This window comes from Phacochoerus africanus, chromosome 8, assembly GCF_016906955.1.
Source record: "Phacochoerus africanus isolate WHEZ1 chromosome 8, ROS_Pafr_v1, whole genome shotgun sequence".
NCBI lineage: Eukaryota > Metazoa > Chordata > Mammalia > Artiodactyla > Suidae > Phacochoerus > Phacochoerus africanus.
The window spans coordinates 19,306,029-19,331,279 of record NC_062551.1 but is presented as its reverse complement, the minus strand read 5'-3'; the positions used below and the strand labels follow the sequence as shown (position 1 = coordinate 19,331,279).

Genomic DNA, 25,251 nt, shown 5'->3' with positions numbered 1-25,251 from the left:
CCCCGCCCCCACCCCCACCACGTCACTGCTTCCTGTGGTCACCCTTCCTCCTCCGTGGCACCGTCAGTTGGGTTGTGAAAGGTGAGTGTGGGGAATGGCAGTGTCTGTGGCCTCCCTCCACCCCGTGACCACCTGTAGAGGGAGCCAGACTCAGCAGCAGCTGCTGAAGCCGCCGAGGGGTGCTGGCCCCAGGGCTTCGTCCGGGTGGGCACTGTGGGGCTGGGGTCCAGCAGCCGCAGAGGCCCCCACACCAGGGCAGACCCAGGGGCGGGATGATGAGCCCAGGCTTTGGAGTCGGGCACACTCACCTCAGACCCTTCTCTCTTAAGCTGGGGGGCCTCTCTGAGCCTCAGTTTCCTCCTCTGTAAAGCAGATACAGCAATGGGGCTGTCAGTATTTGACGAGACCAGAAACCCACCAGGCACACAGCCTGGTTACAGAGATGAGGATGAGGGTGGGAGAAGCGTCCACACGCCCTCATTCATACCTATGGTTTGAACAGGCTCAAGCCGACACCTGCGGAGGGCCTGGGAGGTGAGGAGGAGCCAGGCCTGGACGCCCCGGGGCCACCCTTGACCCACCAGACTGAATAACAGGAGAGGCAGGATGGCGGGGGACAGGCATGTGGGCCCTGGGTGTGGGTCAGGCCTGGGCTGACGCCTGTTCTGACCACTTCCTGGCCGCAGGAGCTGGCGTGAGCTGCCCATTGCTACGAGTTTCTCAAGCGGCCTGGGGAGAATGAACGAGGTGAGGCCTGTGGAATTGCTCAGTCACTGGGCATGGCCGTGATTATCTCGATGGTTTCCTGATAATTGCCCCTGTAAAAGCATTATCATTGCCCAGTTCATCCCAGATGGCTCAGGCAGGAAGTGGGGGTCACGAACCCATGTGGGGTGCAGCATGTGGGAAGGGGAGGTCCCACCGCTTGAGCCCCAACTCTGATGGCCCCAAGGAAGCCAGCCATGCGGATGAGCCCAGTGTCCTCGGGCTGGTCCTACGGTCACTTCGAGATCAGAAGATGAAAGCCACTCTGCCAGGAAAGCACATGGTCACCAGCATCCGCCCTCGGCCACATGCATCTTGGGGTTTAATGGGGACCTGCACAGCCCTATCTGGGCTCCATTTCCCCTTCCTTCCACACGGTGTCCAGACAAGACTCCATCTCCTGCCGGGCCGCCTGGGCCAGGGGAAAGTCAGGGTCACTCCCAGGGTGTGGGCAGCAGATGCAAATCTGGCATGGGACTTCCTCTTCGGGGAAGGCTGGGGGCCCTAGGGCCTGCCCCTCCTGACCTGCGCCTCCCTTTCAGCCGAGGCCCAGGGCCACATGAGATGGTGGACAAGGGCTCTGTGATCTGTGACCTGCCAGGCCCAACCCTGGAGACCCCCCCCCCCAGCCCCTGGGCGCCTGGCCCCTCAGAGTGGCTCATGGGTCCCTTTTTGTGAAGAAGGGCCTGGAGACTGGGACCCAGAGCAGGCAGCATTCCTGGGAAGGCAGGACCAGGGGGCTGGGAAGGTGACAAGAGAGGGCTGGGCAGAGCTCTAGGCTGCGAGGGAGTCGTAGGACCCCCAAATTCCAGGGAAAATCTCCCCCCCCCCCCGCCCCGCTGCCATTCCCCTCCACCTTCCCTCCCATCAGCTTGTCCAAACAGCTCCAGGCGGCTCCCTCTCCAGGCTCAAAGCCTCCAGGCCCTCCAGCCAGGCCCAGCATTTGCTCCCTGGCCCCTCCAATCCACTCCCCACACCAACAAGGAAGCAAACCTGGCCACCTCCTGGCGGGAGGAGTGGTCCTGTTGTCCAAAGTCCTGCAGCCCAGAGAAGCACAGGATAAGCACCATCGGGGTCAAGGAGCACCACAGAGCTGTCGGGTGGTCCTGCACAGCTCGCCCCCAGAGAAGGGGACCCAGCCTGGGACCCCATCTCCACTACCTAAGCTGGCCTCGAAAACAGAAACAAGGTGTTCAAGAGAGTTCTTTAAAATGAATGAATCTGAGGGGTGTGCCACCTACCTGGGGCAGGGGCTGGGTCCCTTCCTTCTCGCCCTGAGGACAGGGGAGGGGCCCCTCAGGTCCAGCCACACGAAGGGGGTCTGAGATCATCATGCAGAGACTGCGAGGTCTGTGAGAGGGGAGCTGGCTCTGAGCCCACCCAGCTGCCCCCAGTGGGACGCTATAGGGAAGCTTTGTCCTCCGTCCTCAGGGGCTGGGGCATACGAGGAGCCCACCACCTGGACAAAGGTGGAGGCAGAGGCCAATGGCAGGGTGCCCATGTGCCAAGGTCCCTGCAGGTCCCCAAAGAGCCCACGTCCATGCCCATCACATCCCCGCCACTCCACTCCAGGCCCCTAAGGCGCTTCCTACCCGTCCCATGAGACTCCAGAGACCGGGCCTCTTTCCCCAGCCTGTGCACCCCCTGCCCCCCAACCCAGGAACAGCCAGGAGAAGAGGGGAGAAGACTGCAAGGGGAGAAAGCCCAGATGTGGGCCCGGGCTGGACCTCTGGACCCGGACACAAAGCGCCATGATCCAACACGACTGTTCTCGTACCTCCAGGAGGACAGAAACCTACTTGACCTGCCTCCCCTGTGTCACGGGACAGCGAGGGATTTGATGGAACGAGGTTGAAGGTGGTGATGAGAGAAAGTCCAGTCATTTCATTCTCGCAGCCCACCCACTTCGCTCGGGTCAATAAAGTGGTTACAGGTGTCCCACGACCAGCCAGGGGCTGAACTCAGCCCTCAGTATGATTTCTCTGCCCAGTGAGTGTCTGCATTAGCCAAAATTCCTCAATTGGGATTTTATACCAGAACACCCTGGATTTCTCTTTTCTAATAAAACACAGGCGGTCTGACTACATGGGCCTCATTCCTGCAAGGCGGTGACCAGGCGGAGCTGAATACAGCTGCTCCCTCGGGCAGGGCTTGTAACCTCCAAATCACCACAGGCCCTGCTGCTCCCCACTGCTTCCCCATTTATCTGGCGCCTCGCCCTGATCACATTTCCAACAGATTTCTTTCACACATAGGCGTCTTCTCTCTTTGATGCTTCCTGATTGTATCAGTGTTTGTATCAGTGATTTTTTTTTTTTTTGGCCACGCCCACGCCGTGTAGAGGTTCCTGGTCCAAGGATCAAACCCCCACCACAGCAGCAACCAGAGCCACAGCAGTGACAAACGCCAGATCCTTCACCCACTATGCCACCAGGGAATTCCTATCTCAGTGATTCTTTTTTTTCTTTTTGTCTTTTCTAGGGCCACACCCATGGCATATGGAGGTTCCCAGGCTAGGGGTCCAATCGGATCTAGCCGCTGGCCTACACCACAGCCACAGCTACACCAGATCTGAGCCGTGTCTGCGACCTACACCACAGAGCACGGCAACGCTGGATCTTTAACCCACTGAGCGAGGCTATGGATGGAACCCACAACCTCATGGTTCCTAGTCGGATGTGTTAACCACTGCGCCACAACGGGAACTCCTCAGTGATTCTTAGTAGAAGCACAGGAAAAAACTCAGAAGGAAATGCCCCAAAATATTTGCATTGGTTGGTTAGGTGATAAGAGCTGACTTTTATTTTCTTCTGTGTATTCTTCTACATTTCCGAATTCTCTACAACAAACATGTACTTCTCTCTGATAGCCAAAGACAAATGAACTGGTAATTACAAAGCAAATCCTCCCCATCTTTAAGGCTGAGATCCAGGTGAAATGCCGCCTCCTGCGGGAAGTCTTCTTGGATTCCAACCAGGAATGATGGCTCCCCCAACTCGGTGCCTGTAGCTCCAAGAGTTCTTGTCTCATGCACGCCTCCCATATCAGAATGAGCGCTCAGAGGGGGAGCAACCCGGTCTGGCCAGCTGGGTCCAGCAGAATTAACTGCGCTGGGCTGCGGTGTGCTCAAGAGTGTCTGCAAGGGTTCTGAGATGGCCTTTTAGGAGCCCATTAGGCTCTAGATCATCAGGGGAGGCGTGTCTCAGTCTTCAGAATGCTGGGGTGGAAACACATTTGGGGGGCTATGATCCACAGTTCTTGCCACAAAGCGGCTTCAGGAGAGGTTGCAAGGCCCTGTGAGGTGTGGGCTCGGCAGTGGTGAGCAAGGGTGATACAGCTTCCGGAGAGGCCCAGATGGCAAGACGGACGTAGCCCAGCCCAGAACGTCTACACTAAGCCTGAGTCAGTGGCAGGCAGAGGCCCATGCAGTAGAGAAAGTTTTACAGTAGGTACCAGGCGGCTCTTGGGAACCACCACCCCAAATCCAGCATTGGAACTGGGGACCCCGGGCTGTGCACGGAGGGGTAGAGAGGTCCCAGGAGAGGAAGGGAGGACCAGGAAGGGGAGAGGAAGGGCTGGGGAGGGAAGCCAAGGGCCAGGGCCCTGGGCTCAGAGGTAGGGGAGCTGTTGTGATGCTCCAGGGAGGGGCTCTGCTCCTCCAAGGGTCTGGCCCAAAGCACTGTCCCAACCCGTTTCCCTGTGTGCCATCCGGAGGTTAAAATGGCAGGGGCTACAGAGTCCCTCGTGGTCATCAGACACAGAGAGAGCAGCTACGGCACATTTCTGTCCTGGGCTGGGGACAAGGATGCCACCTGCCTCCAAGGTCCAAGGCCTACAGACTCCCTACCCCAAGCCACGAGCGCTGGCCCCATGGTACTAAGTCGAGACCAGGCTTCAGCTCCAGGCTAGGATGGCTGGGGACAGTCCCACACCTAAGCCCCAGCAGCCTGGACCAGAGAGCCCAGGAGTCCCCAGGCAAATTCAGAAGGTCCAGCCTGGGAGTCTGGCTGCCATGGTGACAGCCCCATCCCTCCAAGGTCCTCGGGCCCTCTCAAGGCTCCGGCTTGCTCACCAAGGGCCGGGCCTGGCTGAAGCAGCCACAGGGAGCAGTGAAGAGAGGTCGCATCTTGGCTTCCTCACACCGGCGGGGGGGCTGGTGGCCTAGATGCGGCTGGACGAGGTGCTGCCAGAGCTGATGGGGAGCCTGGCACTGTCTGAGCTGCTCTTCAGAGGGGAAGGCCCGCCCCGGGCCTGCAGGCGCATGGACCAGTACCAGAGGAAGATGAGGAAGCCTGTGGGCAGCGAGGGGATGCAGGGATCAGAGATTGGGGGCAGCCCCCCTCCACCCAACTCCCAGCCACTGCACCCAGATCTGCCCCCTGCCCTCCTCCCCACACAGGCTCCCCGGGAGCACCTACTCTGTGCCAGGACCGGGCAATTCCCTGCGCATCATCTCACTTTATCCTCCTATGAGGTCAGGCCTCTCGTCATTACTATTCTGTTTGGCCCAGGAGGAAACTGAGCCTCAGGAAGATAAAGGGACGCAGCTGAGCCAAGAGTGGAGCAGCGGAGGTGGGGCTCCGGAGCCCACCGGCTTCAGTACCATGTGACATTGCTCCTCCCCAGATAATAGGACTGTGGTTCATTAATAGCTCAGTAAGTGTTCGGGTGAGTTTAGGAGCATCAGTTACAATCCACACAGAGGCCTCTCCACAGGCAAAAAAACAAATGCTCACCTCCCTCATGCCCCACTCCCAATGTTTGGGGGCCCCATGGGGCCCTTGCCTTCCGTTTTCCTGCCCAAGTCCTCCTCCCTACCCATCACAGCCAGGAGTAGAGGGGTGTGTGTGTGTGTGTGTGTGTGTGTGTGTGTGTGTGTGTGTGGGTGTGTGTGGGTGTGGGTGTGGGTGTGGGTGTGGGAGGTGGGTAGAGAGAGAGGTAACTGGAGTGGGAAGGAACCCTGGTGGCATCTAGCCAGGGCCTCATGATCCAGCCCCTCTGCCTCCCCACCCTCACTACCCCTCAGCCCCAACTCCTCCTCACTGTTCTTCCAACACACAGCCTCGTTCTAGCCCCAGGACCTTTGCTCGTGTTTCTCCCTCGCCTGGAGCGCTCCTCCCCTAGACCAGGTCTCCTCAGCCTGTAACGTGCACACGCATCCCGGGGGCGTCTGTTACAATGAGGACTCTGACTCAGCAGGTCTGGGGTGGGCGCAGGGTCCCTGATTTTAACAAGCTCTCATGACACTGATGCTGCTGGTCCGGGGAACACAGAGTCATGGCCCTTGATCTATCCCTGGCTGGATCCTTCTGTTGTCTTCAAATGTCTCCTATACAGAGATGCCTCAGGGTCCCCCACTCCAACTCAGACTGTCCCTTACTACCTGCTATTACTGCCTTCCTGAGATGCCCTTGGATGTCTGTGACCCCGCTTGTCACACCTGGTCTTCCCCACTAGACACGAGCTCTGCGGAAGCAAGGCCCTGACCCAACCAGGGCTTAGCTGAGGGCCTGCGCTTAGTAGGTACTCAGCAGCATCCAGGCCACAGTCCACAAGTCTTTATTATTTTCTGACTGCCGAGGCTGAGGCCCAGGGAAGGGAAGCCTTCAGGCTGCCTGGGGCATCTCTTCCCTGGCCTATTCTCCAAGGATGGGCACCCTGCCTGGGTCAGGGGGTGAGGCCTTCACCACACCTACCTTGGAAGGAGGTGATGATGCTGAAGAAATAGAGGACGACAAGCTGGAAGGTGCCAGAAGCAAAGGAGAAAAAGACCAAGGCCCAGGGCAGGCCAAGGACCAGACTGAGGCCCAGTAATGTCAGCACATGGGGCCACTTCTGGGCATGGGGGCGCAGCCGCAGGATCTGTACCACCATGGTGCCCAGCATGGCCATGTTGAACAGAAACACCAGGCTGAAGAGGCCCAGGTTGGTGACATGGCTGACCAGGGAGTCACGGATCCAGCACCTGCAGGCAAGGGAATGGGGCTCAGTGCCAGGCTAGGCTGGCATAGTGCTTCCTGGGCAGTGTGGCCAAGCACCACAGTGAGCCCAAGTTACAGAGAAGCTGTTTCAAATGTCACTGGCTCAAGGGTCAAAAAGTCTCTCTCCTTTCAGTTCTCCTTTATTCCTTCTCTGTAGTCAAGAGAAAGGCTCAGTGTGGTGAAACTGTGTTTTTAGCACTTTAAACACTCACTAGTTTCCCTTTGCAACAAAGAGCTGGCCTTAGGCTCACTGCTTGCAGCAGCATTTAGTACCAGAGTTTTCTTTTATCTCTTTTTTTCCCCATGATTACTATCTATGACAAGTGATGCTTGTTTTCTATTTATTGTGATATGATTTTTAAAAATACGTTTGTTAACAAAAAATCAGGTGATTTAAAGAAAAATATTAAGTAAATGATAATACAGATGGTACAAAGTATGAGGCAAAAATCACAAGTCATGATATGAAAGCCTGAAAATGTCAAAATCCTGAAGCAAGGGAAAAGATTCCTTCCTAACCTGAGGCTGGGGAACCCTGGCCTCGAGGTTCAGGGCGACCCACAATGAGGTCACTGCCAGCCTGGGCAAATCAGCTGCATGGAAGAGGACTGGATTTCAGCCCCGCTCATCCCCCAGCTGGGGACCTTTGATCCATGTGGTGTGGACCTCTGCCTTCTCTGGGCCTGTTTTTCCATCTTTCCAAGGGGAGATAGAGGGGTGCAGCACGGGAACATGCCAGAGGCTCATCTGGTCCAACTCATACCCTCACTCGCAAATGAGGAACCTGAGGTTCACAGAGGGGCCAAGACCTGTGCGATGTCATCTGGCAAGGGAGTGGCAGATCCAGGCCTATTCTCACCACCCCTTGAGAGAAGGGTCACCCTTAACCTAGAGCTCCAGCCAAGGCCAGGCCAATAAATCCCAGAGAGAGTGGCCTGGGTCCAGGCTGCTCTCTAACCTCTGCACCATGAGACCCACGGTCCCACTCCCACTGCACTCACATGGAAGGATAGATGACACTCTCTGGAGTCCTGTGCACAGCTAGGATGATGGGGCCATAGTTGTTCACATCCACCAGTGCCACCAACGCCACCAGGAAGATGGGGAAGCCTGCAGACAGCAAAGCATGGAGCTCCATCTCCCATCCTCTGAGCCCTGCCCCTGTCCTTCCCTCTGCTGATGAGACCTAGAACTCACCCAGCCCCATCTGGGGTCGGTCCTCCAAGCTCAGACCCACCCTTCCCCATTCCAGTTCTGGTTTCCCATAAAGGGAGTCCATCTCCCCTGACCTTACCCTTGTCCCCCCATCATGCTCAGGGGCCCTAGGAGAAAGAGCCTGCAGTTCCCTGCTGAGGGGCTGGAGGTCACAAGGAGAGATGGGAGCACCAGACAGGACACCAGTGGGGTGAGAGACTGTTCAATGGGGGACAGTTATGTCCCAAGGGGATAACTGCCCTGGACCTTGATCTTGTTCATGAGGTGGAGATCAAGTGCTCCCTGGAAGGGGCTGCCCACCACCAAACACCTAGGTTTTGAGAGACAGCAAACTCTGAAGGAATTTCATGTAGGTCAACAAAGTGAACCAGGAAGAGGCCGAATAAGAAACTCAGGAAGAGCAGCAAATTGGGGTCAGAGAATGTAGAGGTTGGTGGGCCTATGCAGTGTCCAAAAGGACTTGTGGTATGTGCCCCTGGGCCTCCAGGTCTGACAAAAGAGGGGTCTGGGCCATAGGTGACTTGGGTCACTATTGGCCACAAACGAATGCCAGAACCACAGGGAATCTGTTACCTGAGGTTCATGGGGATTCACAGGCAAGACCACCACCAGCCTGGGCAAATTAGGTGAGTGGGGAACCAGATTACAGCCCCACTCATCCCCCCAAATGGATGCGTTTGAGCAGTGCACAACCTGTACATCCATACGTGGTGGCTCTGTCTGCAAACCCCTCTTTTAAAGGAGAGATGTAGAGAACATGTAAGCATTTCTTGGGGGCAGGGCTCACCACCTCGTCTTCCTCAGGAGGACCTTGACCCAGACAAAGTAAAGAAGCCCTGAGGGTGGGGGGGAGGGTGTTGGAGGCAGTGAGGGAACAGTCAGAGGGCAGGTGGAGAAGTAGAACCAAGTGCCCCTTGGAAGCCAAGAGGAAGAGGCAGATCCAGGGGCCCACCAACCCCTTCCATCAACTTACCCCAGCCCACGATGCTGAGTTTGAGCAGGTAGCCAGGGACGTAGGTGCCAAAGACCTCGACCACCAGTCGGTAGAGGTTGTAGCCCTCAAGGCCCATCCACGAGAGGCAGGCGAGTAGAGAGAAGTGCAGGAAGATGGCGCTGGCGCGGCAGGCGGCCTCGGAGCCTGCCAGGGCCACGGGCTCGCTGAGCAGGAAGCTCACGTCCAGCAGGAAGACAGCCAGCAGCAGGTTCATGTGCACCTTGATGGTGTAATCCCTAGACTTCCTCCTGCACAGGTGAGGGTGGCGGGGGCAGATGGGCAGGTAAGGTCACTCTGGTGGCCAGTGTGGGAAGGCAGGGAGGTGGGGGGAGTGCCTGCTCCTCCTCTTCCTCCTCCAGGCAGCCTTCCCAGGCTACACATATACACATGCACGTGCACAGGCACGCATACACTTCCTATCCTACTCCTGTGGCTGCAGCCAGGCTGTTTTGCACCTGTCCCCGTGCGCCTACCAAGTGCCCAGCACCCATAGGCTTGAGCACCATGTGTGTGTTTAACAGCAGCCTTAGCCAGACACAGCAAGGAAGACCCATCCGCCACTGCACTCAACAAGGTGCTCCCCAAGCTAGAAGAAAAAAAACAGGTTTTTTTTTTTTTTTCGGCTTTGGAAAATCCATGTTCTCCACCCGTGTTCTGTGTCTGCCTGTCTGTCAGCACAACTGTGACTCTGAGAACGCAGACTGCGTGGCCTGTGCCGTCAGGGTTGCAAGTCTGTGTGGGCACATCCTTCCCAATCCCTGCCCAGGATTCTAGGTGGTTCAGTGCCCTGTCAGTCCTCGCTCCCTAGCTCCCCTCACCCCCAATGCGCTCTGCTCAGCACCATCCACTGCCTGTCTCAGAGGGCGCAGAAGAATACCTGTGCCCCAGGGTCACTGTCCCGGACTCCCACACCCACCCTGCCCCTAACTCGAGGCTCCACCCTAGGCTGGTCCCATCCCCCCCTCAGCCTCAGTTTACTCATTTGTGAAATGGGAGGATGTTCCCCGCTCACAGGGTTGGGGTGAGGGTTGCATGGATGCAAAGCATCTGGCAGAGAAAAGATGCTCCGTCCCCAAGGGTTCCTGTCCCTGTGTCCCTTGGGCTGGAGAGAACACTGGAGGCTCTGTCTGTCCACAGCAGCCACTGCCAGGCAGCTCTGGAAACCAGGGCCTCGTGGGCCCAGAGCCAGCCTGCTTGAGTTCAAGCCTGTTTCGGCCACTTCCCTGCTGTGTGACCTCGGGCAAGTCGCTTACCCTCTCTGAGCACTCTTTTATATGGGCCTTGTGAGGATGAACCAAGTCCACACATGTAAAGCACTTAGAACGGTGTGTGGTATGTGGGAAGCTTGATTAAGTGTTTACCGTTATCATTATCATCACCAGCATATTATGATGTGGCCCCCAGCAGTATCACGTCTGCTTATTCGAAGGCAGAAATTAGATTCCGAAGTTAACCCCCACCCCGCTGCTTTTCTTCTTTTGACAGCTGCACCTGCAGCATATGGAGGGTCCCAGGCTAGGGGGCAGATCAGAGCTGTAGCTGCGAGCCTACACCACAGCCACAGCAACGCCAGATCCAAGCCACATTTGCAAGCTACACCACAGCTCATAGCAACGCCGGATCCTTAACCCACTGAGGGGGGCCAGGGATCGAACCAACATCCTCATGGATGCCAGTCAGATTCTTAACCTGCTGAGCCACAACGGGAACTCCAACTCTCCCAAATTTAAATGCTGGCAGTTAATATAAACTATAAATGCTGGGTGCCCACACACCACAGATCTGAGGAGGAAATGCGACCCCCAGGGGTGAGCTGCCTGCGCCTCCCAGGGCTCCCAGCCCATGCATGCTTTACGGGGTCAGTCAGGCCCATCTCCAGGGTGGGGGCGTCCTCCATGGTTGTGGGGTCCCAGCCCAAGGCCCTGCAATGGAGGAGCGCCCTCCCCTCCACCCTCCCTCCACCAGGCCTACCTGGAGCAGAGGTAGGCGGCGATGGTGAGGACGCAGGCCAGGGCAGAGATGACACAGCCCACGTAGGAGAGGAGGGTCAGGTAGTGCTTGTGGGCGGCGTCCACCTCCACGGAGGCCACCTGGGTCCACAAGACAGGTCAGGGCTGGCCACAGGGTCCCCAGCTGAGGGGTGGCCCAGATGGAGGGCTAACCCATGGTCCCTGGGTGGCCTCGGGCATCTATGAACCACTCCTGCCCCCCAACCTGAGCAGAATGTGGTCTCAGGAGTGCATTTTTCACCACGTTCGCAGGTGGATCTCTGTTCCACCAAGGTCAGGAACCCTCCACCAGAGAATCCCTTTTCTGTCCTGCCACTAATTATTTTTCCATAACATTCCACACAGAAATCAGTTTCCTGTGAGGGAGGGGGCCCCACACCCAGAGAGAGCTGGAAAACCATGCTGCTCACTCCGATGCTGGGAGAATGAACCTAGGACACAAAGCTTCTGAGATCTGGGGGACACTGAATCCACCAGCAGGGACTCAGCATCCCCTCGAGGGCTGTCTAGCAACACACTCCGGGCTTCCCCCCGGCCCTGCGGAGTCAGAAGCCTAGGCTAGGACCAGGAACCTGCATTTTTATCAAACACCAAAATTTGGAAATAAAGAGCAAGGGCTTTAGAGACCAGCTCTTTTACTACTAGCTGTGTGACCTTAGGTAAATTGCCTAACCTCTCTGAGCCTCAGGTTCCTTATCTATGAAATGGGACAAGGGGAATCACCTCAGGGCTTGTTGAGGGGAGTGAGTGAAATATATGTGAAAAGTGGCGGGCACACAGCAAGAACACGGCCTGCGTGTGGCTGCGGGGCGGGAGGGGACCACGCACCATCAGCACCGCAAAGTAGGTCAGGTGGTTGCAGAGGCAGGATGTCTGCGTCTCTCTCCTGATGGTCTCACACCCGGCATCGCTCCAGCTCCCCGGGCTGCTCACTGAGGAGGGGCCAGCACGGGGCTCTGAGATCAAGGCCAGCACCCCACGCTACCCCGCAAATGCATGGCTGTGTCACGCTTCTGAGCCTCTGCTCCCCTTGGCAGATCCCTAGCCTGCCATTCCTCCCTTTTCAAAGCCCACCTCTCTCCAGGAAGCCCTCCTTGATTAATCCCATCTCCCTCACCCTCTGGGACCCCCCTTTCTCCTCCAGTACCCGAGCAGCTCAGAGACCCCTGCACACTCACGTGTCAGGCCTTCGACCCAGAATACACACTGAAGAGTCACATTCTTCTGCAGGAGCAAGAAAGAGGAGGAGTGGGTCTCGTGACAGCTCACTGCTTTATGGGCCAGGCTGAGCGAGTCAGCATCAGGCCACCACCCCACTTGGACCTGACCATCAGCCAGTCAATCATTTTGTTAAAGACAAGTGACAGGAGGACATGGGCAAACGGGATCCCTGTCTCCTTGCTTTGCTCACACTCACCGGCTGTGGTTGGTGCTGGAAGGTGAGCACCACGGGCTCCGAGAGGTTGGCTACTTTGGTGTTCTCCACGACAATACCCAAGACCTTCTCTCCCAAGACCTGGCTGGAATTCTTGTCCTAAATATGTGGGGAGGAGCAAGAGAGGAGGGAGGGAGCTCGGGACTGAGAAGGAAAGCCCAGAAGTTCCCCAGGCCTTCCAGTCCTGTCTCTGCCCAGCACATTGCTCTCAGATGCTGACTCTCCATCTGGAAACAATTCTTGCCCAGGTAGTCATTTGGACTCTAGTAAGAACAACGCCATTTCGAGCCCTCCCAGGTCTCAATCTCCCAAGGAGATCTGCATGTTGCCAACTGACTTCTGACTTTATGAGACCCTTGGAGGAGGGGGCCGGGCTTCTGCCTGTCTCCCACCTCTCTGTCAGAAGGGGAGCTGCTTTCCCCAGGGGAGGGCGTGGCCATGAGCCCATACCTGGAAGAGGGCTTGGCTGCTGAAGTCCACCAGGAGGAGTCTCTTTTCAGCCTCCTCCCTCCGGCCTTTGGTCTTCTGGAAGACTGCGCGGGGCAGCAGCACCGAGTACTCCAGGATCTCGCTCTGCTCCTCCTGCAGACCAGGGTCCCAATGGGGCTCTGCCAGAGGCGGACCTCCAGATCCCCTCCACGTCCCCCCAGCACGCGCCTTCCTGGATGCCACCCTCTCTAAGCCCACCTGCTTCACGAAGCCAGGCCTGACTCACGACAGCCCTTCTCAGCCCTCCTTTCCTTGGCACTGGTGCCAACTGGGGGGCCTTGTGGTTAGAGAGCCCAGGGCTCCAGGGGCCAACAGAGATCATGGGGTATCCTGGCATCTAGACCTCCAGCACTGGCTCTGCCTATGGCATCCTGGAGCACTGCAGTCTAGGAGGGGCAGGAAGGGCAGCCCCATCTAACCAGGCTTATCAAGGGGCAGGCTCACAACGGGAGCTGGGGGGGGAGGGGAAGGCATGGGCATTTTGGCACTGGTCTTCTATCAACATGGAGGTGCCACAGGAGTCCCCAGTACAAGGACCAGGTCCCTCTCCACCACTGTCCCCACCCTGTGCCAGGAAGGGTGCTCAGTGCCACCAGGTAGCCACTGACTGAGCATAATCCTTGGGCCTGAGGCCCCCTCACTCAGCACACACATGGCTCCCGGGTGCAGGGAAGGCAGCTCCCAACCTCCACGTCTGCATCCCACCCTGGCTGCTGACCATGACCCCTGACCTCCTGCCGGGCGTGGATGTGCAGGTCCTGGAGGCTGGCTGTGGGCCGGAGCTTCCACACCGTGGCGTTGATGCGGTCCTCTTCAAAGGACGCCGAGTCCCCTGTGAAGCTCACGGAGGTCAGCTTCGACTCCAGGCTCTGCAGCCGCCTGGCGGGGGGAGAGAGGGGCTGCTGCTCAGTGTGGATCCGAGGGGTGCGTGGGCAGGGAGACAGAGGGAGAGATTTGGGCAGATACGCAGCAAAGAGGGTCGGGGGAGGGAAGAGAGGGACGAAGAGAGAGAAAGAGCCCCACGAGCGTGGGGCAGACAGAGTGCCCTGGGGGGTGGCAGGGAGGAAGCCAGAACATTTGAGCAAACGGGAAAGGAGAGGGTGGGGAGCAATCCCCAGACTGGGTTCTGCCTGGACCATCCACTTTGTGCCCTGGAGCAGCCCAGCCCTCCCTGGGCCTCAGTCTTCTGAGCTGTAAAATGGGCTGATCCTGAGGGGGGGGGCAGAGGACCTGGGTGCCACTGTCCTGGGTTGGCAGGTGTGATCTTTGTTTTTATTGACTCAGGCAGGGGAGGAGCTGGGTCTACAGGCCTGTGTCTGGATTCCTCCAGGAGAAGATGGAAAGGTGAGGAGAACATTCCAGCCCCAGGGAGGTTTCCACTGGGCCTCCCACTCCAGGGGCCTCCCTGCCCTGCCCAGGCCCTCACACGCGGAGGAGCCACACTTACTGGCTGGCAGGGATGAACTGGTGCCTTCTTGAGGTCTTCTGAGGGTGCTTCAGAAGCTGGCTGAGCAGCTGGAGATCTCTCTTGAGCTCACATATGTCCACCGAGGCGTTGTGGGGGGTCTTTGGAGGGGCATCTGGGGGAGAGGGACAGACACACCCACCAAAGGCTGTTGAATGAGATGCCAGGCCACGCTCATCGCATTCCCCATTCAACATCCTGTGATTCGGAAACCTTCTGTTCCCATTTTACAGAAGAGGAAACTGAGGCTCCAAGAGGTGGAGGGAATCCCCCCAAGCCCCCTAGATATGCGGAGGCCAGACAGGGGCTCTGCTGTAGGGAAGCCCGGCAACTGCAGCCCCTGCAGGCTGGGTTAGGACACATCCACCCACGGTCCCTCCTGACCACACGCAAGGAGCTGGGAGGGACAGTTCCCCAGGGCCCACGGCCGGCCAGGGTCCTTTGGGAGGGACTGAGGGCAGTGGGCTTGTGGGGTGGCTCCAGGTCCTCCATGGGCTGGAGACTCAGGCATCTCCAGGGGTCAGAGGGGACTTAGATGGGAAGAGGGACACGTGGGGAGGGAGCATGCCCCTCTGCCATCAAGGAAGGCAACCGGTAGGCACATCTGAATTTACAAGGCAGAAAGCCTCACATGAGCTTATTTGAAAGCCCTGGCTCATGCCTTTTTTGCTTTTTTTTTTTTTTTTTTTAAAAAAAACACAAACAATAACAACTCTCCACAAGCCAAATAAGACCAGGCCAGGTCTGTCTTCATGAAGCCACTGTACAGCTGGGCCTGGCTTGGCCCTAAACCCTCCCAGGTTGGGGCAGAATCCCAGCCTGGGGCTAGGGAGCCCCATCTACCGCCCACCCCTGTCAGAGCCTGGTTGCGATGCTGCCATCCCAGCACTTTCATGGTCCTGGAGCTGCTAACACATCAAAGCCCTGCGCCCTCACCCCTGGCAGCCCCGCTCCAGCCTGGAGCTGCATGAAAGAAGCCACAATCTAGGAAATCCTAGACCCCAAGAAAAGCTTCCAGCTCCTTCCCCTCCCAGCAAACGCCCCCCCCCCAACCCCCAGCACAGGCTGGGAGGCAGTGGCCGCACCCTACTTGTCACACCCCTGGCAGAACACACAGTCTGCACACCTCACCTCGGTGTCAGCCTCCAGCCTCACTGCTTCCTGACTTTGGCCTCTCTTGCCCTCCCTGGCCCCCCACGCCAATCAGGTACTGGGTTCAAATCCTGGCTCTGTCCCTTACTAGCTGTGCAACTTTGTGCCTCTCTGTGCCTCCATTTCCTCCTCTGGGAAATGGGGATAAAGAATCTAGATGACGCTGAGGAAGCCGATTTTCCCCTCCAGCTCCTGACCACCGGTCCCATCTCTCCATTCTGTGGGTTCCCAGCCAGCTCACTCCTCATCGTCCTTCACCTGGACCCTCCCTGCAGCCGCTGGATGGGACTTGGCCCCTCTGCCCTCGCCCCTTCCTTCCTGCAAAGTTCCCGGGAATGCACTGGGGATCACGCTCTTCTGCTCCTCAGACCCTTTCCCGGGCTCCCCAGCGCCTTCGAACAGAGCCCCGGCTCTGCCACCGGACCTTCCACCCGGCTGCTTGGAGCCCGCCGTGCATTCGGCCTCCCTGCCTGCCGGCCTCCGGCCAAGCTGTTCCTTCTGCCTGGAAGGCGCCTTACTGTGGAAGGAGAAGACGAAGCCAGCTGCCCTGGGCAGACTGGTGTTCTGGGGGCTCCACCAGGAGCGGACGGAGGTGGCAAACAGCGGGCTTCCCTGGGCCACGCTCTCCTGATGCCGGAAGCAGAGGAGGTCCGAGGCTTGGCGGCTCAGCACGAAGTCGCTCTTGCCGTAGCGAAGACGCAGGTGGCCCGCACGGCGGTCCCAGTAGAGGCAGAAGTGGTAGAGGCCCCTGGGGTGGGGGAAGGGCCAAGATGCTGGATGGGCGCCGTGGAAGGGCGCGTGGACCGTGAGGGCCTCCTCGGAGTTGCGGATGGAGATGTGCAGCTCGGCCGTCCGATTGTAACGGAGGCTGCTCTCCTGCGTCTGGTTCCGCTGGCCACAGAAGCGGAAGTCTTCCCGGGAGCTCCCTTCGTGGGCACCTGTGAGGAGGCACAGACCGGAGATGGAACCCTGGGGCGGGGGAGGAACGCACTGGGCTCCGGGGCCAGGAGCCGAGCCATGCATTCCAAGGCCTACACCTGAAAGGGTCTACAAAAATGTGAGTCTACTTTGCTCGAGGATGATCGGCTTCAAAGTATGAAGAGTTTCCATCGTGGCTCAGTGGAAACAATCGGACTAGGATCCATGAGGTTGCGGGTCTGATCCCTGGACACGCTCAGTGGGTTAAGGATCCAGCGTTGCCGTGAGCTGCGGTGGAGGTTGCAGATGCAGCCTGGATCCTGAGCTGCTGCGGCTGTGGTGCAGGCTGGCAGCTGTAGCTCCAATCTGACCCCTAGCCTGGGAACCTCCATATGCTGCGGGTGTGGCCCTAAAAAGCAAATATATATGTATATGAAACGAACAAACTCAAAATCAATTATAATTTCAGGAGTTCCCATTGTGGCTCAGCAGTAATGAACCTGACTAGTAACTGTGAGGATGCAGGTTCGATTTCTGGCCTCACTCAGTGGATTAAGGATCCGGGGTTGCTGTGACTTGTGGTGTAGGTCACAGATGCAGCTCGGATCCTGGGTTGCCGTGGCTGAGGCGTAGACCGGCAGCCGCAGCTCCAATTCAACCACCAGCCTAGGAACTTCCATATGCCGCAGGTGCGGCCCTAAAAAAGGCAAAAAAAAATTTTTGAATCGATTATAATTTCAAAGGCGATAATATTTAAAATAGCAATAAAATATTGAATGAGGCCGTGCCTAACATAGACAGTTGTACAGGCTCTACACTGCACAAGGATGCTCTGGCTATAGAGGTGAGTAGGGCCAAAATTCAGTCCATGTTCCCCACCGCAGGCTGTGCACTGTGGGGCCACCTCTGTCAGAAAAAGGGGTGCCTTTTCCTTTTCTCCAAGGTACCATCCGCTCACTAAGCTGTGCCTGCCCACAGGGGTTAGTGGATGTCTGGCAGCGGTCCTAGACGTCCTTAACCTAAGAATGACATTTTCACGTACGTCCCAAAGCACGTCCAGGAAAGCCTACCTTGAACCAGGAGCAGACCCAGCAGGAACAGTGTCATCTGCAGCAACACCTGGGCAGCTGTCTTCCTCCCCATGGTCACCCTGAGAAGGCACCACCTGAAAGAGGCCAGGAGTGTTAGCCGGGAGCCTGGCCAACAGGGTGGCTGTGCCAGCCCTGCAGAAGGGGGCGCCCGCGCAGCATGGAGGTGGCATGTCAAGCGGAGAGGCAAGTGGGGAAACAGTCTGTGGGCCTCCCCAGAGCTGCCAGCAGCTGAGCCTCCAAAGGCAGCGGCTGGGGCGTTCCCATGGTGGCTCAGCGGGTTATGAACCCGACTAGCATCCATGAAGACGCGAGAGTTCAATTCCTGACCTTGCTCTGTGGCTCAAGGATCCCAAGTTGCCATGAGCTGTGGTGTAGTTTGCAGAGGCAGCTCGGATCCCCTACTGCTGTGGCTAGGGTGTGGGCTGGCACGTATAGCTCTGCTTCAACCCCTAGCCTGGGAACTTCCACATGTCATGTGTGTGGCCCCAAAAAGCAAAAAAAAAAAAAAAAAAAAAAAAGACACAGGGCCTGAATTCAAGTTCCACTTCTCACTTGCTGCATGACCCCAGGCAAATCACAGAAAACAGAACAAATAGCACCTCCCTCCAGACCCAGCAGGGATCCAGCTAGAATTTGGGTGGGGGAGGCTCTACAGCACCACCCTCCTCTCTCCAGACCTGCTAAAGGATAGGAGAAAGGGGGAGCTCAAGGCTCTCCTCCAGGAACTTTGCAGTCATCATGCCTAAGACCCAGGTCATAGGACACCTCCTTCAAGAAGCCTTCCTCAACTCCCTCTACAGTCTGTCTGAGCCTCCTTTTGAAATAAGAGTTTTAATTAAGGAACAACCCCCACCCCCTTGGCTAAAAAGGCAGCTGCAAGCCTTTTCAGCTCTGCTGGCCTCATACCATCCTTCTTGTAATAATGTAGCAACTATGTACCCAATGTCTAAGCCAGCAGCCCTGCTAATCATGTACCCAGCATCGCTTATCAGTTCTGCTTCTGTAACCTTGCTGGCTCAGTTTCTTAGGGAGGAACACGTCTGCTTGGGGAAGGGGGGAGGTCCCAGGGATGCTTACATGGGAAAATCAAGACCTTGTAGTGTATAAAAGTTGCTGAGAACAAAGACCTGGTGCTCAGACTCTGGAGGTGACTCCTCTGAGCCTGCACCAGTGCTGAATAAACCTTGCTTTCCCACATCTCCGAGGGCCGTTTGTTTTCTGCTGCTGCCATGGTTTTTTGGAGTTTCTGCAACACCTTTGGTTCCCACCACTGACCAGGGCCTACTATAGCCTTCTCTGGGAGGTGCAGGATGGTGCATCCCTCCTCAACCAGCCAGGGAGCTCCCGATCCATCTCTTTGCACAGGGGCTAGAGTGCACAGAGCTTACTGGGCAGGTGGAGAGTGAGGGAACTGGAGTGAAGGGTCAGTGTGGCCAGGGCGCCCTCTACAGGGGCTAAGAGGAGAAAGGAATTCCTGTTATGGCCAGCAGGGGGAGCCAGTTCGCAGGGCAGCTGGAAAGGCAGAGGGATGTCCCAGTGGGGCAGAAAGACAGATTCCGGTCCAAGTGGGAGAATGTAATTTCCCTCAGCCCCATCCTGGTGTAGAATGCACCCTCCCCCGCAGCCTCTATTATCTGAGCACTTGCTATCCGCCGGCCTGTGCTGACCCACCCCCTTCACCTCTATTAATCTTCATTCCAACTCTGTGAAGTATACTCTACCATTGGCCCATTTCACAGACAGGGAACCTGAGGTCCAAGGAGTTAAGTGACTCGCTCAAGATAACTCCAGAAGCCAAGAGCTTTCCCCGCCTAGTCGAGACCAAAGTGCCTGGCAGGGAACCTGGGTGTCTGGTATTTACAGAGATATGCTAGGTGGCCTGGCCCTCTCCACTGCCGGCTGACCCTGAGACCGAGCTGAGTGCTAGCAGTCACGGAAGGCATCCTCCTCCTGCAGGGAACTGCATATGGGCCCCCACCATGGTGACAGATGTTACGATCTGCCAAAAGCCAGACAAAAGAAAGCCTGGTAACCTAGGGCATGCGAAGAGTCTGACTTTGGGAGGAAACCTAGGAGGGCTTCTAGGAAGAAGTGACTTTTGGACAAAATATTTGAGAATAGCATTAAATGGCCCAGGTAGTTCATTGTCTCCTCCTCAAACTGGGATTTCCTTAAATCAACCGGTTCCCCTCGAGCTAGAGCCAGTCTCCCGAGTCCAACCATGTGTATGGAACCCCAGTTTCTCAGGTCTGGTCGGTTGAATCATTGGCCACTGGTTGATCAGGCTCTTCATCCTGCCCTGGTGGCATCGCAAGATCCCACAGGAGGAAGTGAGAGTGTTGGGGGAATGGCCACTGTTTCCTAGGTCGTGATTGTGAAGGTTTCACTCTGCATCCTCTCTGGGCATTTTGGCTCCTTTTGTTTTCTTTGAGGTGGGGAGAAGGAAGGACTTGTTGCTTGCTGCCAGTAAAGAGAACTCTGGGGATCCTTCCCAAAGCAGTGTCTCTCATTTTGGCCTTTTCGAAACTGCCACCCCAGACCAGCGGAAGGAAACCCCGCATCCGGGACAGAAACAGGACAGAAACAGAACAGAAACATGTCTCTCCTGGACCCTTTCGCTTTCCTTCTCCTTTCTGTCAGTCCCTGTCTCTGTCTGCTCCTGATCGCTAATCCCAATGTCACCTCCTCCAGGCAGCACTGCCCCCCCACCACATCGTGATTGCTGCTCTATACTTGTGAACTTAGAGCTCACAGATCACTATCAGAACTTGGCCCCAGTTCTCCAACTTATGGCATTTGGGTCAAGGCTCAGAGAGGGCCAGTGACTTCTTGACATCACACAGCAAGCAAGGATGGAGCTGGCCAGAATCCATGTATCTGTTTGGCCCACTGACCTTCAAAGTGACTTACCACTGTCAGTAGACAGGGTCAGGACAGGACAGAATTGTCTGTTTTCTTTCTTTCTTTCTTCTTTTTTTTTGTCTTTTGTCTTTTTAGGGCCACACCTGTGGCATATGGAGGTTCCCAGGCTAGGGGTTAAATCGGAGCTGTAGCCGCCGGCCTATGCCACAGCCAGAGCAATGCCAGATCCGAGTCACGTCTGCAATCTACACACACCTCACGGCAACGCCGGACCCTTAACCCACTGAACGAGGCCAGGGATCAAACCTACAACCTCATGGTTCCTAGTTGGATTCATTTCTGCTGCACCGTGACGGGAACTCCAAGAATCATCTAATTTCATCAATCCTCCTGGATTAACCTTTGAGAGCAAAAAGGCAGAGTCAAGAAGCGAGCTCCCCATTAGTAGAGGGGCACAAGTGAGGCTGCACCACGGTGAAGTGCCATGGTTCAAACAGACAGGGATCAGTGGCCTGACCTGACATTCCTGGCTCATCCCTACTGCACCCTGGCTGCTTCCCCCAAGGTCAACTCTAGCCCCAGTGATACTCTTGGTGAGATTAAAGAGGTAGGGGGTGTCTGGCTTCCTTTACCCCCCCTCCCCATAGAGTGGTCTCTGGAGCCAGATTATCCAGGTTTAAATCCCAGTTTCCCTCCCATTCACTAGCTGTGCGTCCTTGGGCTAGTTACTCACCCTCTCTGGGCCTCACTTTCCTCATCTGTGAATAGGAACAAAAATCAAGCCTACCTCAAGGGTCGCTGTGAGAATTAAATCACTTGCTACCTGTAAGGGACTTAGAACTGGGCCGTGCACATGGCAGGCACCATGGGTGCCAGCTAATATCTCTGTCTACTTCCTGACCAACTCATGCTTACCTTAATTCAACCCCCTGGACTTGTCACGGGTCCTTGCTCCTACGCCTTCCCTCCCACCCTCCGTGCCACCCCTTGTGGCCCCCGAGAGCCAGCTCAACCTCCAGAGCACCTTGACGGGAAATTCTTAGAGCATGAATTTTTCCTTTCCTGGAAGACCCAAACTCCACCCAGAAAACTTCCCTCGTCACAGTCCGGACCTGAGCTTGTCCCCAGCAGCCTCTGATGGACCAGAGGGCTGGACCGAGACACCATCTACACCAGCAAAGTGAAACCTTCAGAGCCACCCTGTGACACTGGTCTTACTGTTTTGCCATTTTACAGATCAGAAAACTGAGGCTAGATCCCCACCACTGGAGCCAAGACATGGACCTAGGTCTCACCCTAGAGAAGTCCTTGCAGAGGGGGCGCTAGCAAAGTTTCTAGAAATGCATGCTCCCCTGGCCTTCAGAGACCCTCAAAGAAAAGGAGAGAAAAGTGGGTTGTGGGGGAGGGGGGCAGCCAAGACCACAGGCAGTAAAGACGACTCCAGCCTGGGAGGGAGGCTTTGAGGACCAAGGGCCCCAGGGATGCTCCCACCCTCCAGTTCCCGTTCTGGAGCAGCTGCCCTTGACCTCAGGCCTTCCGTAAACACGCAGAGAACGGAACGGTCTGGCCCAGCTTGACACAATGGGGGTCCCCATTGCAGAGTCCCCAAGGATCCAGGCAGAGAGGAGGCGGCCAGGGCTCATCTAAGCTAAGACTCCCCCGCTGCCCATCCCCAGGGCAGGCTAGACCCGGGAGGAAGGGTCCCAGTTCCAGCTCAGGCCCAGCCCTGCCCATCCTCCTGATGGGGGAGAGGGCAACGGGCAGGGGCCCCGTGGCTCACTTTCTCCCCAGGGGCCTGAGTCACTTCCTCTGCCATCCGTGTGGAGCCACGAGTCACCGCTGGCCCAGTCCCGGCTCCTGGAAAACCCATTTCCTCAGAGGATGGAGGTGGAAATTGAGTGGACGGGACCTGGGCGGCTCTGGGGTTAACCCTTTGCAGGCAGACACCTCCCCAGGAAGATGACTTGGCCCCGGGCCCCATCCCTCTCCTCCTCTTGCCCTGAACAGACGCTGTGGACACAGACTTGCCCTCCCGACTCCAGTGCCCATCTGCCGTCAGAATTCTCTTCTGTGTTCTTAGTGGGAAGGGGAAGGTGGGCAGACCACAACCTGCACTCAACCCTAGATGCCCTCCACTGCCGCAAGGAGCTCCTATCAGAGACATCCCTACCCACCTGTGGGTCAGAACCACCCCCAGGAAGTTCACTAAAATGCAGATTCACAAGCCCTTGCCACTGAGGGGCTGGATGCTATGGGGTGGGGGGGGTGGCAGGGCTCGGGGGTTCGGCTTTAGCAAGCATCCATTTGATGGACACTCCGAGGGCACAGAACCACTGGGTTGTGTGGCTGGGATAACACCAGTTGGCCCGGGTTACAGAGTCAGAGGCGGGTGGGGCCCCGGCTCACTCAGGCAGTAAAGGGTTGGCCCTGGAGGGGACTAGGGCGGCCTGCCTCCCAGCGGCGCCTCTTCTCCTCCTCACTCACGGCGAGGAGAAGTCACGCTCCTGGGTGGCTCACCTAGTATTTAGCAGGGTGCCCGGAACCTGGAAGGGGCGTCCCAAGACACAGCTGGGGGCAGGAGGGCGTGGGTGGGGGAAGGGAGCCCCTGCCTGAGGGGGTCTCCAGCTATGATCCTGGGTTCGCCCTCCTGGGGGGAGGGACCGCAGGGAGAGGACCCCTCACAGCTTTCCCCATTCTAGCCCAGCCATCGGGGGTGCCCCGTGGAGCTGCTGGGTATCCCCCTGAGCCCTGGGGAGAGGGCCTCAGGAAGGAAGGATTTGGTCAAGAGAGGGGTGGGTCAGCGTGAAACCTTTGTGTGGAAGCACACACGAGTGTGGATGTGGGTGTGTGTGCACGTGTGAGTGTCTGTCCGTGGGTGTGCAGAGGAGCGAGGGCGAACGTTAGCACAGAGTGGAGGTTCTAGCAGGTGTTTCCTCCAAGGGGAGGGGGGGCTGAAAGGACCCTCCACCGGCCGCTTCCAAACTCCTCTGTAAAAGTCATTCTGAGAAACACCATGTACCCAACAAACAGGAGGCGCCCCCACCAGCCCCGGGCGGGACCCCGGGCCACACCTCACTCCCAGCCCAGCCCCCAGCCCCCCCGGGGAGTGCCCGCAGCTCCTGGGAGCACAGCTGGCAAAGACGGAGCCCCTGTCCCCTCCTCGTGTTCCTGCTCTGCCAGTCAGGTGACTGAGGCCCAGGCTAGGTGATCCCACAGAACTCCCCCAGGAAGGGTGTTCTGGCCTGGCTGGGGCAAACACAGTGACTTCAGGTTTCAGGAATTTTTCAGCAATAAAAGAGAATAAAAATTAAGCTAGCTGCCTGCCCCCAGAGGCTGGCGGATGCCAAGGCTTTTGCCTGCTCACTGCCCAGGCTGCGTCTCACATTCTTACACCAGACCCGCTGGAAGGCAGACCTCACCGCCCCCTCGGCTTCTGGTCCAGCTAGGTCCCCGGGCCACGACTCCCTCTGCGTGCCCAGACCGGCCCTGGCCCTGGGGGAGACCGCGGAAGGAGAGAAATGAGCCACCAGCCCAGATGAATGGACGCTGGGGTCCCCCCAAAAGCCAGGTATCCAGAGCCGCCCACCCTGCAGCCTGCTTTATCTGGAACCGAAGGGTTTGCTTAAGAGGCGGCCTCAGAGGGGCCGACAGAGAATCACCAGAGATGAGCTGGGGCTTAAGCGATCCCACCTCCACACTTTTGCACACACACGCTCCTCTATGGGACGCCAGCCTTGTGATGTGTCTGCAAAGGTCTGATACCCTGGGCCTCAGGCCGCCACATCCTCACCCTACCGGCCCCCACTCCAGCCACGCAGTGCCAGGCAGAACAGCACACGGCAACTGGCAATAAACAGGGGTCCATCCGGCACAGCGGAAAAGACACTGGAATCCCAGAAGAGGAGGAGGAGGAAGATGCCCATCCCCGCTTAGCAAGGGCTCGCTTTGTGCCTGGCACCATGCCAGGCGTGCAAAGCGCTGTTCATCAATTATCATGCAATCCTTACCTTAACTCTATGAAGCGAGGGCTGTCATTGTCCCCGGGAGCGAGATAAGGAAACTGAAGTCCAGAGAGGTTGAGTGATACCCAAGATATCATAGCAAGTAGGTAGCCAAGCCAGGATTCAAACATCGCTACTCACTCTCGCAGCCCACATTTTAGTCACTGTGGGCTCCAAAGTTCCTTCCTTCTCTTCCCAGGGACAATCTCCCTGACTTTACCATGAGGTAACTTGGCTGAGCACTTCCTAAGAAGCACTAGTTCCCAAGTTAGAGAAATACCACAGGCCCTGCTTGGTCTTGTGAATTCGAACATCAAAGGCTCTGCTAAGTCCTGCAGACAGAAAATGAACAGTGTGCTTGGGCTTGGTTTCCCAGCCCAGGGTGATGGTACATCCTTTTTTGCAGGACACCAACATGAAAAAAAGCTGTCAGGAATCTTGAGGCCGCACATATAAGAAGCCTGGCAGCAGCCCCCCTTGCAGCCTCCAGCCCCCTCCCCTCCCCTCTGAGCGGTCCCAAAGGTCATTAACTAGCATGAGATGGGCTGCAGGAGCCATTTAGGCTGTGATGGTCCCCAGGGCAATTCATCACCATCTTTGACACTTGCAGGCGTGAGGTCCCCCGGGAGCTGGGCTATATTCAGCCCCAGCCCACCTCCCTTTGGCCGGCAGCGCTAGCTCTTGGGGAAAGGGGCAGTGCCAACCCTGTCTCCAGACTGGTTCTTCCATTAAGGTCAGCCACAGTCGCCTGTAGCAGCTGAGACACTTAGAGTGTTGGGACTGAAAGGGAGGGAGGGGGAGAAAGAGAGAGTGAGCAAAAAGGAACGACAAAGAGAGAGAGAGAGGCGATGGGGTTGCAGAAGCTTTCAGGACC

The 25,251-nt window shown here is 57.2% G+C and overlaps 1 protein-coding gene across 9 annotated transcripts in view; it reads right to left on the bottom strand.

The window, feature by feature from the left end:
* Positions 1-3,544: 3,544 nt before the first annotated feature.
* Positions 3,545-25,251, bottom strand: part of ADGRG1 (adhesion G protein-coupled receptor G1) — a 46,539-nt gene continuing 24,832 nt past the window's right edge. For 7 of the 9 annotated variants that reach the window (XM_047789660.1, XM_047789657.1, XM_047789655.1 and 4 more), the window contains 13 exons: positions 17,494-17,588; positions 16,024-16,443; positions 14,336-14,468; positions 13,620-13,767; positions 12,850-12,981; positions 12,382-12,498; positions 12,143-12,188; positions 11,793-11,896; positions 10,927-11,045; positions 8,935-9,203; positions 7,748-7,856; positions 6,462-6,730; positions 3,545-5,057 (listed from right to left, as the gene is read on the bottom strand). In XM_047789660.1, coding sequence (XP_047645616.1) covers positions 4,927-5,057; positions 6,462-6,730; positions 7,748-7,856; positions 8,935-9,203; positions 10,927-11,045; positions 11,793-11,896; positions 12,143-12,188; positions 12,382-12,498; positions 12,850-12,981; positions 13,620-13,767; positions 14,336-14,468; positions 16,024-16,443; positions 17,494-17,588 — 2,092 coding nt within the window. In that variant the 3' untranslated portion in view covers positions 3,545-4,926. Of the gene's footprint in view, positions 5,058-6,461; positions 6,731-7,747; positions 7,857-8,934; positions 9,204-10,926; positions 11,046-11,792; positions 11,897-12,142; positions 12,189-12,381; positions 12,499-12,849; positions 12,982-13,619; positions 13,768-14,335; positions 14,469-16,023; positions 16,444-17,493; positions 17,589-17,841; positions 17,862-24,383; positions 24,524-25,251 lie in introns of those variants that run through there. The other 2 variants (XM_047789658.1, XM_047789663.1) reach the window with 2 other exon arrangements.